The sequence below is a fragment of the Corylus avellana genome, chromosome ca11 (assembly GCF_901000735.1).
Source record: "Corylus avellana chromosome ca11, CavTom2PMs-1.0".
Taxonomy (NCBI): domain Eukaryota; kingdom Viridiplantae; phylum Streptophyta; class Magnoliopsida; order Fagales; family Betulaceae; genus Corylus; species Corylus avellana.
In genome coordinates this window covers 3,296,804-3,310,595 of record NC_081551.1, presented here as the reverse complement: position 1 = coordinate 3,310,595, position 13,792 = coordinate 3,296,804, and the positions used below count along the sequence as shown (strand labels likewise).

Genomic DNA, 13,792 nt, shown 5'->3' with positions numbered 1-13,792 from the left:
TTAGAATATATAATCTTTAGACAATTTAACATTTCAACCAGCTATAGAAGTACTATTCCCCCTCCCCTTGGGCCAATTACTTATATAATTTTTCCCCAATTCGTTTCATATGGGCCAGTGAAAGCTCATGATTCTACAACTTGATGTGAATCTTTGTGTGACTCTATATCAACCTGCTACAGATTGGGTACTGTTGTCAGTTTACCCTAAATCATTTAATATGGGCTAGTATATACTTGTGATAGCATAACTTGATGTAAATTTTTTTGCAATCTTATATTTTGCGCGACTCTTTTGACATAATGTGGTGTCCGTATTTGTACACCTTCCTTCTTCCTCAAAAATAGGATGGTTTGTTTGTGTTTTTGGGAATGTATGCTTATTTTCCGAGTGGTTCTTGAACAGGAATCATGATGTTCTGAAGTTTCTTGCTTTGTATTGTATTTATTTATTTATTTTTTGTTTTATGCATGTTATCTGGTTTTATTAATGTTGCGGATTATTACATGTACAGACGATGCATCAGAACCAGAACGGAGGAATTTCTTTCTTTTGGACCTGGTCATATTGGAGTACGTTCTTACTTACTTGGTATGCCACACATACATACATAGACTTTCTTATATGTACTTTAATAGGTCATTATGCTGAAAATTGTGGAACTGTTTTGTAGTCTACATCGTCTATCTGGAATCATTTTTTTTTTTGATAAGTATCGTCTATTTGGAATCATATTTTAAGCTATTGGACCATTTACCTTATCATGTATCAAGACAGAAGCAAGTATATAACTAAGTATAGTTGAACTAGCCCCGTTGGGTTAATTTATATTTTTCATCTTTATAACCCAAATAATTAATTTTTTCTGAATAGCATTATTGAAATACTCATTCAATGTTTCTATATGCAATTTTCCTTTTTTGAGTGTGTGTATATATATTTCAGGAAACCACGCTTACCCCTTAACTCCTTTTGTTAGGTTTTTTCGTTAAATTAGATGGAAAAATGGATCATGTGTGTCGTGTGATACACATTACCAAAGATAATGACAATAATACCCCTTCATATAAATATTTTTTTAAAAAAAGGAGACCCACAACTGGCCGTGGTGGGTCACCACAAGACCCATGGCCAGACCCACACCACCTCCATGGCCAGTGCATTTGTGTGTGTATGTTTCTTTTAAAATCTTTTTAATCTAAGGGTATAATTGTATCTCCACACATCTCAGAGGGGGTATAATGGTGTGTTTGTGTCAAAAAAAGGTTACATGAATTGTGCGTGACCCCACCTCTGATAGGATTTAACACAAAATCCTAACGAAGCGGGTAAATGAAAGGGCATGGTAGATTGGGAGGGAACATTGGAACTTTTTGAAGTTTAGAAGGAGGACATTACCTGGGAGTGGGTGGTGGTTGAAAATGGGGAGAGTGTATTTTCCCTATATTTTTTGTGCCATTACATGCACTACCAATATTTACATTGTTATCTCCTTAATGCAATCTTAAGCTCCCGAAGCACAATGTCTATCACAGCTGAAGTGGGACAATTACTGTAAAAAACTCTCACATATGTTGAAGTGGGCCATCTTGGATCTTTAATGTGTCCTGAGAATGATTTACTCATAAAAAAAGAAGTTGTGCAATATATGGTTATTTGCCCATTGTTACAACTTTGAATGCATAAGATGGCCTAAATCAGTTTACAGATGCTTCTAAATGCCTTTACAGCAGAGAGATTTACTTTTCCTCATATATTAAGTTATTTTATCTCTAAACAGGGCTGTGGTGCCCCTTATTCAGGGTTTTGAAGATGCTGGAGACTTCACTGTGCCAGAAAGATTGAAGACTAGCCTGCATGTTAACTTCATTTTTTATTTAGTTGTGGGATCTATCGGCCTCTTTGGACTTATTCTTGTTGGAGTTAATTTTGAGAAGAACTGGTTTGTTCCTCACTCTCTTATAGCTGATTTGTCTTTTTAGTTTGGGTTATAGATTCTTTTCATATGGTCTTTTATTTGCCTTATAGGTGCCTACAACTTATAGCAAGTCATTAATCTCGATTCTTATATTAACTTCAAATGGTTTGACATCTTTTTGAGTTGTTTATCCAAAATTATAAAAATAAAAACCGTTGTGTGATTTTGTTATGAGCCCCTGTGTCCAGAAACATTTTAGTTACAGGCATGGTGATGAGTTTTTGATATGAAATAATTCATATTTATATATGGGAACTTCTTTAGAAAGGAACAAAGACATTAAAGGACATAAATCCGCCGTGTGTCAGATAATGGATTTGACATAAAATGATATGTACATCGGGCAAATTCTTTAGAAAATAATACACGTAGATGGGGTACAACTCAACATATCTGTTCATGTTAGGGAGAGAGTGAGTTCTCCGCATCTACTAGTTGGTTGGGTTTCTCCTAATGGAAGCTAAAATTATGGTAAATAAAAGATTGTTGCTATGCTTATTATCCAATACTTATAAGGAGTTGTACACCTCTAAATTGTGTGTGCCTTTGCAGAAAGAGCAGTCACTTTAATGTAATGTGGAGGTTGCATGCCACTTCAGTGATAGATGTGTTTATTTTTCCCTTTCTATTTCACAGCTTTGTGTTTCGCTTCAATTACCGTTGTGATAATTCCTCGTGGTCTCTCTTCTCATTAATATAACAGTGTATCAATTATTTTGTGATGTCTCGATTACTTATCATAATATAACAGTGTATCAATGTAGTTCGAATGAAGTAAGTAAAAATCTAAAAATGGACTTGGTAAATGATGCGAAATAATTATTATAAATGGTGATTAGATGTGGTCATGATCTAGAAAACTAGACCTAAGAATAAAGGTTTTGAAAGTAACACCTTTGCCCACACCCCTTCTCGAATAATTAAAAAGAAAAAGAAATAAAATGTGAGCATTTAGTTTGATGGTAGCCAAAAATCATTATTTAAATCAAATTTTGGTGGTAACATTTAACTATTTACCTACCTTCTTCATTTTTTTTTTTTTGACATGACAAGAATGGTTTTCAAGCAAGCTAGTGTGGTTAGTATTTTATATTAGAAAAAAAAATTATCGTTCAGTCCAGTAGTGATGTTCTCATTTCTTGCTCAACGCTCTTATTGACAGGAGTGGAGGTGTTTTGGGCTTAGCCATGGCTTGCTCGAATACTTTTGGACTTGTTACAGGTGCATTTCTTCTTGGCTTTGGCTTGAGCGAAATTCCCAAAAGCATTTGGAGGAATGCCGACTGGACTACTCGTCAAAAAGTTCTCTCTCATAAGATTGCCAAAATGGCTGTTAAACTTGATGACGCTCATAAAGAACTTTCAAATGCTATTGTAGTAAGGCTCTTTAAACCCAACACTTCTCCCCCCAAAAAAGAAGAAGTAGTAATAGCATATTTCTTCCCTTTTCTCTTGCTACGAATTCTCATATAAAATCACAGTGAAGGTGTTTTATTAATAGTTTTTGTGATCAGTTATTCTAACTACATGTATAATCCAATGTTGTGATGACATCTATTTTATAATTTTCAATACATGTTGTATCTACACTCAGTTTATCTTGAATCTGTAGACAAAGCGGATCTTGCAGCTTGTATATGATTTCATAGGCTTTGATTAGTATACCTTGGGTTGGCAATAACCATATTTTATGATTCCAACCCATTTTTGAAGTAGAACCATCTTATGAAACTCTCCTAATCAGAGTTTGTATTAAGTTTCAAAACTGTGGGCAATATGTGTTTATCCTTTATTGCTAAGTTAACAATAAGTTGAAGTAAAATTAGGAGACATATAGACTGGTGTGCAAAGTTTTGTTCTTTCATTCTTGAAAGACTTCTTGTCCCTTGATTGTTGTATTGTGATGTTTCCTCCTTTACTTTACTAAGAGATTTTGTTCTACCAACATTTATTGCATGGAATGTGGTCATCTTTCCAAACATCTTGCATATTAGGATGACAATCAGAACTGTTCTGTAGTAATCATACCACCTCATCTTTTCCAAAGGTGAAAAAGACACCTGTATTTTGTTTTTGCTCTGCCAAGGATGGAAAATGTAGTTCATGGCACTGAGCTTGATTGTTTTTATCCAACTGAATTAATAAAAGAATTTTTAGTTCTATTTTTCATCATTTTATTTTTTAAAATTTATGGTTTGCTTTGATAGGTTGCTCAAGCCACATCCAATCAGATGTCAAAGCGGGATCCTTTGAGGCCCTACATGGACGTTATTGACAATATGTTAACTCAAATGGTATCCTTGTTTTTTCTTGGATTTGTTGTCGTTGCACCCACCCATCCTCCCTCCCCCGTGCACGCCACGAGATACCCATATTTGAACCTCCACTAGGATCAACAATGTTTTCTTTGTAATATTTTGTGTCATATATTTCAATTTCCCAGTTTAAGGAAGATCCATCATTCAAACCACAAGGTGGACGGTTAGGGGAAAATGACATGGACTATGATACAGATGAGAAATCAATGGCAACACTTAGACGTCATCTTCGACGAGCTCGAGAGGAGTATTACCGCTATAGAAGGTAAACTGATTGATTAGCTGAATTTTATATATACTTTACCTGCCTTTATCCTAACCTTGTCATCTTCTTCTTCTTCTTCCCTTTTTTTTTTTTTTTTTTTTTAATTTTTTAATTTTTTTTTAATTTTTTAATTTATTTTTTTTATCTTTGTAGATTGATTTTCATCGTCCCAACACCTATTTATCAAAAAAGAATTTTTTTTCCCAAGATCGAGACATCACCTTTTACTCTATAAGAACTTTAAGGCAGCATTTTTGAATCTGATCTTAATTCTTTTATTTCTAATTTCTATTATAAAAGGTGGTCCTCTTTGGACACTTCTGAATGTTCTTTTACATCCAGTAGGCATTCTCTAATGAATATACTTGTAAAAAACAACCGTCCTCATGGTTCAAGCAATATTCTGTGCCCGCATGTTTTTGGAAGAGTGCATGATAATTGTCCTTTGGCCATGTCTATACTTCAGTCGTTAGCCTCTACTGCATCTAATTTACTGTTTAATTTGCAGTGAGTACATGGCCTACATCATGAACGCCCTTGAACTGGAGGATACTGTCAAAAATTACGAACGTCGTGCTGCGACAGGATGGTTTGTTCCTGATTACTCTTTACATTCTGTTCCAATATATGTTCCAGGTTGTTTGATCATGGCCATAAAAGTTTATATTCTTTATTTCAGGAAGTATGTTTCAACCCTTAGACCTGCTAAAGCTGGCAAAATAGGGTCCCTCATTGATAACATCGGTAAACATCATTTATATCAATTAGTTTGTTTCGTTGAATTTTATGGACCTGTATGAACTCCAGTTGGTTGGTTTACTTTTTTTGTGTGCATTGTTTAATGGGGGACCTGGCTATTTAGTTTATAAATCCTCTCTTCTCCTAAAGGGAGATAATGATATGAAAACAATGCTCTACGTTCTGCTCTAGTTTGCTGCTTTTTAAGCAAGGATTGACTTTGTTGAAAGCACTTCACAGACTTGTGCTGCATATGTATGCTTGCCTGCGTGTGTGTGGATATATATTCTTTTTTATCATCTTGATGTCATCTCATTGCGTGCTTTTTTTGGAGGCATATTTGGCCTTGTTGAGTTGAGCTGAATAATTTTTCTTATTTCATTTATCATTTCTGTCATATTTTGAATATATGAGTTTGGACCAATTTAAGATTTAGTTAGTAGCTTATAGGTGTTGAATTGTAGTCTTTACAATAATGGTGATTTTTTTATGCAGAATTTTTTTGGCGGTGCATTCTGAGAAAGCAACTTGAGAAACTCTTGGCTATTGTACTTGGTATCATGTCAGTTGCGATTCTTTTAGCAGAGGCAACTTTACTGCCTAGTGGAGTTGATCTCTCTCTTTTCTCGATCCTTATAAATTCTGTTAGAAAGCAAGAAGCACTTGTGCAGGTAGATTATAATGTATTAACAGATAAATTTTTGTAAATATCTGGACATATTGCGTTCGGTATGTATTGGTGAATGGTTTTTTCTGAAATGAATATCTCTAGCCCTGATTTCATCATGGAACCCCAGTGGTCAAATTGTATTAAAAATGCCAATTGAAGTTACCTATATGTGTCGAGCATCTCTGTATAAGCCTACATATATGTGGACTATTGGACACTCATATTTTTAGGCTTAATATGTTGGCTTATATGTTCAATGGAAGCACTTGCTTGCTGTTTTTTGTTAAATGTTTATTACCAGAAAAAGAATGACTATAAATGCAAATCACACTCAAAATGAATAACATACATTGAGAAATTACTAATGATTTGCATGTGATGCATTCCCTTGCCTCCATTTCATGCATGGACTATGGAGTATTCTTTAAACTATTATGAGTCATAATTGATATTAGATATTTAGAGATGTTTTTGAAGTCAAAAAGATGGGTTTCATGCTTTATTTCATTATTATGACATTGGAATGATTATACTTCTGCTTGCCAACTATTTTACATTTATTCTTTAGAGATGTTCTTTCATTTAGTACTACCAAAACATATTCCCTTACACTCAGTCTGCCCCTTCTATTTTCTGCTCAAATTCAGTTACTTTCTTATTAAAGAAAGTACTACTGAGAAATGCTAGTGCATGGCTCACATCTAATTGCTTTCGGTTCATTTATTTATTCTATATCCTCCTTTTGTTATTGTCTTTTACTATTGATGTTAATTTATGACAACGCAAAGCTCTTGCTAATTTGTTCTGTACTGGACTTTTGTGCTGGATATGTAAATTGAGTACTATGCCTTTTGCTTGTTCATTGTTTTATCTCATGCTATTGTTTTGTGCATTATGTGATAGATATGTGTGACATGCCTCTTACTTTTCTCCCCTACTTTGCTGGTGGTGGTTATTTGTTGGTTGTTTTGTCATTGGGTCTTGACTCAAGTGGTCAAGTGCTGGGATAGCTTTTAGGTTCAAATCTTATCAATAGAGAGAAACTATGGATTGATTGCTCCCATTTTTCCCCAGGTCTTCGCCTTTGTTCCTCTGATGTACATGTGCATCTGCACATATTATTCTTTGTTCAAGGTTGGAATGTTTATGTTTTACTCATTAACACCAAGGCAAACAAGCCCGGTTAACTTGCTCATGATATGCTCGTAAGTTTTGCGTCATCTCTCTATTGTCACAAATTGAACCATGCTTAATTCACCTTTTGTTAAAATGTACTTATATGCCATTTCAATGTATCTTCCAGGATGGTTGCTCGGTATGCTCCTCCAATTTCGTACAACTTTCTCAATCTCATTCGTCTTGGTGAGCAAGAAGAAACTATATTTGAAAAGGTAATTCTCTCTTATCACTTCGTTGTCAGTTTTTTTAAAATGTATGTCTAGCCTAGCAGAAAGGGAAATATATATATATATATATATATATATATATATATATATATATGCTGTCCCCCCCGACCAAAAGACATAAGTATTCCCGGTAGGTTAATATAGGATTTTCAAGAAACTTGTTTTTCATTTTACACAAATCGTTTTACCTTTTCTGCTTCTTTATCTGATTGAGTTGTAATGTTTTTTGTGAGAAAGCATGTAAACTGCTCAGTTTTGTTTATAAACATGTCCTTTCTTTGTTGATGGGATCATACTTCTTAGTAAATTGACATATTGATCAATGTATATAAAAAGGCAAAATGAAAGTTCATCCTAGAAGTTTGATGTGAGGCATTGGTTTTGACCTTGACAATAATTTTGCCAAAAGAACCATTCTATTTCTAGTTTGCAGTAGCAGGGAATTCCCAGGGTAGCCAGTAGCCAATTTAGACGCCTTGGAGTTTTTTGTACTAAATTATGGAAAAGTTGTGGGTACTCATGCCAATTACCTTTGGGTCAAATGACAGTTGCACCCCAGTACGCGGGGGTTTGATTCTGGTGGAGCGTGTGAGTTATTACCATTTAAAAAAAAGGTTATAGATAGTTTTGGGTTTCTCTGGGCAATGTTCTGTATATGTCATATAAAAGTTCTGCAAAGCAGTGTTTATTTAAGAATGGGTTCCCTCGTGTGTTCAAGTTCATGGTAAAAGTTCTTTTGGTTTCTCATGAATCTTCAGAGCACTTCCTGTTTGATGTAAGACAGTTTGTCATTGATTTCCTTCATCCAATTCAAACTTTGTCATTGAGTTCTTTCATCCAATTCAAATCATATTTTATGTAGCTCAAAGTCTTATTTAGTTTATTGTTATGTTCGTTTCCTATTTTTGTTATTTGCTTGTAATCTTTGACTTTTAAGTCTTTAGGGTGCTGGACCATCAGACTACTAACCGTTTGAGGTTCTGCATGAGTAATTCTTCCCCTCTTTCCCTTGTCTAATAATTGACTAGTTTCTCTTGGTGTATTATGGAATTCTGACGGCAGCGAATGGGGGGGAAAATCAATCAAATTGTCCCTTTCTTTGGAGATGAGTTTAACAGAATCTATCCCCTTATCATGGTTATATACACCCTCTTGGTTGCCAGCAATTTCTTTGACCGTGTGATTAGTTTTTTCGGGAGCTTGAAAAGGTTTAGATTTCAGACTGAGGCAGATGATATGGATGGATTTGATCCATCAGGGGTAATTATCCTACAAAAAGGTAAACATGCTATGACTTATCAATATGGATGTGGACTATTTGAATGCCTATATGTAAAACCATTTTGATATATTTATATGCATGTACCATAGTAACTTGACCTCTTTTTCTCAGAACGTTCTTGGCTTGAACAAGGGCGCAAAATTGGTGAACATGTTATTCCATTGGCGAGGAATTTCAATAATACTGATGTTGAGTCTGGCAGCAATGGCACGGTATGTAAAAACATCTTATAGGATGAAAGTTTTCTTTTTCCTCATTATTTTAAAATATGTTTGCCTGTTTGTGCGTCACTTGGAATATCTTTAGTGTACAAAATCATTGGATGTTATTTTTGCTAAACTAGAGGTTCCTAATTTTCCTTTTTTTTTACAAAAAAAAGAAATAAAATAAAAAAATAAAATGTGTGGTTTTATTTGGTTCTTCCATGCAATCATTTATGCTTGGAGAAATTCTTTTTAAAAAATTATGCCGTAATTTATTGTATAGTGATTTTCTTTTCTTCATCTAAAATGATTATTTGGGTTGTAGTACCTTTTCTTACTTGAAAGCAAAATGTTACAGGAGAGAACTGCTGTTGAAATGAAGATGACAACTGGTTTAGTCAATGATGGAATACGTGCAAGTCCTTCAAAATCTTTGAACGAAGAGGCTCGTAGATATAGCTCTAGCAAAGAAGTCATTAGCAACAAGTATACTGCTTTCAGAGAACAGAGCAGACAAAAAGCATTATCCGACATGGAGCCAGCAGGGAAGAATATCGCCTCGGCTAAGGTCTCCTTGCTTGATGCCGGCAACGCGCGCTCTGGTAACACTACAGGTGGGCCTTCTGCCGGTTTGGCATCAACTTGGGCAAACGTGAAGACAGGTTTTCAAAGTTTCAAGGCAAACGTTGGGGCCAAAAAATTTCTTCCCTTGCGCCAAATTCAGGAAACTAAACTTGTCTCTCGCGATTCCTCATCTGAGTCTCTTGATGAGATTTTTCAGAGATTGAAACGGCCATCCGCTGACAATAGGGGTTCTAGTGATGAGGATGAAGATGAGACTGAAATCAATAATTCAGGCGCCACTAGATAATGTCCATATCTGTTGAGGAAATGAATACATTACTGTTATAGAATGGGATTATATGTGCCTAGAAGTTGTACAGGTCCTGGGTACTGCTGATTCCACTGTGCTTACAATTTTCTTTGCTGTTGGATCCTCCAATATTAACAGAAGCCTGGGAGGATGGACTGCTATACTGAAAACTAGAATACATGTCATCTGCATCTAATTGGAGGAATCGGAGATAGTAAGTACGATAATGTTTTAAGAAAGGAAAATTTTATACAGGTGGAAATTTTGTAATTTGAATTTTTTTTGTAAAACAGCTTGTGCATTTGCCTCCCCTGCTGAGGGAATATTGGACTTGTAACATTTGAACTTCCTCAAGTTGAACATAATTTTGGTGATACATATATGGGAAGAAAAAATAATGCTACATTGGTCGATGAGGTACGCCTTTTTATTAATTTACGTGACACTTAGGCAGTGTTTGCTAATGGCCCTGGGCTGGTACTGTAGCATTTTTTTAGAAATACGTGTTTGATTGATTTTAGTGAAAATGTTTTGTGGGAAAAAAATAAAAAAATAAATTTTATATAGAAAAATGCAAAAAATTTATTTTGTAGTGATTTTTTTTATTTGAATAATAATAAAAAATAATAATTGATGTGGTATAAAAAGTAGAGATGTTTAGATTAATTTTGAGGTGAAATTTTTTTCTTTTTTGGATTGAGGGGGGACCTAGTACGGTACTAGCTCACGCGCAAACAATGCCTAAATTTGCCACACCTAAAAAACCTAAATCGTTTGTGTTCACCAAATGCAATGAATCGCAAGAGCCAAGAGGTTATAACTTATAAGTCCACTTAGAATTTTGATTTTGATTTTTTTTTTTCCGACTTCAATTTAGCTCTCTCTCTCTCTCTCCCGTCTTGACCTCTCTCTTCTACAATATGAACACAGCTGGTAGCAACACAGACGCGGTGGCGGCGAGCACGTGCATGTGTGTGACTCAACGTGGTCAAAGGTTGGGGAGGTGTGGAAATTATGTAAAAGATGGACACGTGCGTGTGACTGAACGCAATAAAATGGGGCAGGTTGGGCTGTAGACCTAACTCTCACTGCTGATTGAGACAAAGGATACCCATCCAATCAGATCAGTTGCGTATACAACCACATAGTACAAGAAAAAAATCAAAAACAAATGTTGCACGACCAAACACGCCTTATCCAAGTCAAAATTTGAGTTCCCATTATAATCTGCAGGTGTTTACGTGGAAGCTAAATTAAAATACTCAGCGTCAACATTCCACTAAGTAGAATAAACTTACGCCAGAAGGCATTTAGAACAAAAATGAAAAATTAGAACAAAAACCAAAAAAAAAAAAACAGAGTAGTTTCTCTTGATTCAAACTGTAATCAAATTCAGCCTTCACAAGGGATTAACATGTTTTATATATACACGATCAGCTTGTTTTTGTCGGCCGGAAAAAATCCCATTACTCGAACCTCATGCTTGCACTCCTTCCATGCATCAAAACATCTTTATTGTTTCTCTTCCCTGTAGACCAAAGCAGCTTTGACCAAAACCCTCCTTTCTTCTTCCCACAACCCGCAACCTCCTCCTTCCTCGTAATAAAAGCAATTGATCTGCTCTTCTTCAGCCCATTACCAACTTTTAGCGTAAAAGAAATCGAACCCATCATTTCCGAAGCCCGGCGATGGTGCCGGCGGTAAATCGGAGACACATAGGTGGAAGAGGAATTAACAGCAGAGTAAGGAGGAGAAGAAGAACAAGAGTAGCCACCGCCACCGCCGATTGTGTTCCTGTATGAAGAAGACTGGAGCTGCGACAATCTCTCCCTTAGACAAGACGAACAAACCCCCGGCAGTTGCATCTCGTTTCCATGCTTCTTGCAACCGTGCTGTGACTCAGACCGACCCATATTCTTGATTCTTCGATCGAACTCTTCAATCTGATAGATTTTGACGATTCTTGGGAGATTAATTGCTTCCTTAGCTATTCACCTTTTTATTTGCCTTTCCCAATGGCTGCAATGCATGAATATAAATATCATGGGATGAGACAAGGCGACACACAAATACGTGTTTTCCACGAAGGTTCCTGTCCATCAGTCCATGTATATAAATAATTCTACCGTCACACGCTGTGTTATATAGCCTATCACAGCTTATTTAATTCTCAAGACTCACGTCATAAGCAAACAAGAAGACAAATGTAACTAGTCACAATTTTATATTTATTTATTTTTAAAATAACAAATTGGGTTTCATGGAGACATTTTCTTACCCTATTTTATTAAACTGACATATATATATATATATATGAGAATAAGATGCTTTATTAAAGATGCACTAAAAATTTAAAATGATTGTAAAATGCATATATATTTTAAACATATGTCAATTTAATGAATTAATTTTTTTAAAAAAATTTCTTTAATTGCATATGATAATACCATAAATGAGTCAAAGACCCAAAGGCTTGAGCCCAGTGAACACCCCAAAGGCCTACTCATTAGAAATGTTAAAAAGTTAAAAAGAGCTTTTATAATCACAAGCTAATAGCTAGGTGGCAGTTAAACTAAGAGTTTAGAGTATCTTTAGCAATGATAGTCATTTTAATTAGTTCCTTAAAATAGGACTTTTTTATATTTTAGCTACTAATTTTTTACTACAATATCCAACATAAATATCTATTCAACTCTCTACTTTCTTTAAATAGAAAAATGATTCACGTTAATATTTGTTTTCATATATATATATATATATATATATATATTTCATCTCATCTTGTAAATTAACTATTAGATTTATGTACTTATATGGACCCTACACAAATTCAATAATGAATCACATAAATCTAATAAATAATTTATTAAATTTGCAGGATGATATAAGAAAAAAAAAATATATATATATATATATATATATAAAACATTGATGTGAATCATTTATCATTTAAATAATATTTTTATTGTTTTTTATCCTTACTTTAAGAGAAAGGGAGAGAGAAAAAAAAAAAAAAAAAACTTATAAAGTGTTACAGTAAGCTTTTCAAATATAAAAGTTTACTGTAACAAATTTTAGCAAAACTTTTATTTTAAAATGTTTGATGAAGGAAAACAAAAAAGAGTAATGCTAGGGACAATTTTTTTATCCTCCTAAAGACTTTCAAAATCACCATTAGATCCAAATTCAAGTATGTTTCATCTAAAATTTAATGGCAATTTTAAAAGTCACATCAACTTTAGGAAGATAAAAAGATGATCACTAATATTACTAAAAAAAAAAAGAGCCAATAATAATTATATTTAACTATAAATAGTTATTAAGAGCACTTGTTAGAGATGCTCTAAGATAAATGAGGCCCCAAATAAGATTAAAAAAAAAAATCATTATCTCTCAAAAATCTCTCTATTTTATTTTCTATGTACAAATATTTGACTTATTCAACCATTAGAGGCTCCCCATTGGCCAGAAATCATCGCCAATTCCGTGATTTATTGTTTTGCTGATGGCGCGTCAATTAGTCAAGAAGTTCGAAAGTAAGCATTTGCGCCTCACCCCTACACGTGACACTATATTTTCTTTCTAAATCTAAGAATGCGAGCGGAGCCGTGTGCGTAAAACGTCACAGCCCCGTGTGGTTCAACCCCCCCGTTTTGACTTGCTTTTCGAAAGTTGAATTGTCGGCTCAATGGACGGCCAGGATGAAAATACAAGTGCCGATTGCCGAAAATCCCGGACCCACTTTAATGGGGGCGGCGGTGTACGTGGGGAGGAACATTGATGGTCTCCACCCACGTAGACGTAGGATAGGAAAAGTATTACTATGTAGGTAAAGGTCGACGTTCGTGCATTCTTGGAGAGCGACACTAGGGTACATTTAGGTATTATTTTAAAGTTGTTCACACGTGGGTTGTCTATCAAATGGACGACCAGGATCACCGGAAAACGATGAAAGAACTGTTCAGAGAAGTTAAAGCCATGTATGTTTGATGATCGTTGATTGTTCACCGACAACATTGTTAAACGTGGGAAAAAATATTGTACTGGTAATAATAGTCT

The 13,792-nt window shown here is 34.8% G+C and overlaps 2 protein-coding genes across 2 annotated transcripts in view; one reads left to right on the top strand and one right to left on the bottom strand.

Annotated features, from left to right (window-relative positions):
- LOC132165334 (uncharacterized) overlaps positions 1-10,146 on the top strand; it is a gene marked incomplete in the record, with an annotated part of 15,772 nt that extends 5,626 nt beyond the window's left edge. The window contains 11 exon segments of the mRNA XM_059575855.1: positions 3,141-3,354; positions 4,185-4,271; positions 4,421-4,560; positions 5,069-5,149; positions 5,240-5,304; positions 5,794-5,969; positions 7,043-7,173; positions 7,272-7,359; positions 8,437-8,653; positions 8,768-8,868; positions 9,218-10,146. Coding sequence (XP_059431838.1) covers positions 3,141-3,354; positions 4,185-4,271; positions 4,421-4,560; positions 5,069-5,149; positions 5,240-5,304; positions 5,794-5,969; positions 7,043-7,173; positions 7,272-7,359; positions 8,437-8,653; positions 8,768-8,868; positions 9,218-9,730 — 1,813 coding nt within the window.
- Positions 10,147-10,932: 786 nt separating this feature from the next.
- Positions 10,933-11,776, bottom strand: LOC132166459 (uncharacterized). Its single transcript, XM_059577276.1, has one exon. It carries the CDS (start codon positions 11,644-11,646, stop codon positions 11,200-11,202), a length of 447 nt encoding a protein of 148 aa, XP_059433259.1. The 5' UTR covers positions 11,647-11,776; the 3' UTR covers positions 10,933-11,199.
- Positions 11,777-13,792: the final 2,016 nt, after the last annotated feature.

Coding starts and splice junctions, on each gene's coding strand:
- LOC132166459 (XM_059577276.1), bottom strand. CDS start 11,646: ATGGGTCGGTCTGAGTCACAGCACGGTTGCAAGAAGCATGGAAACGAG.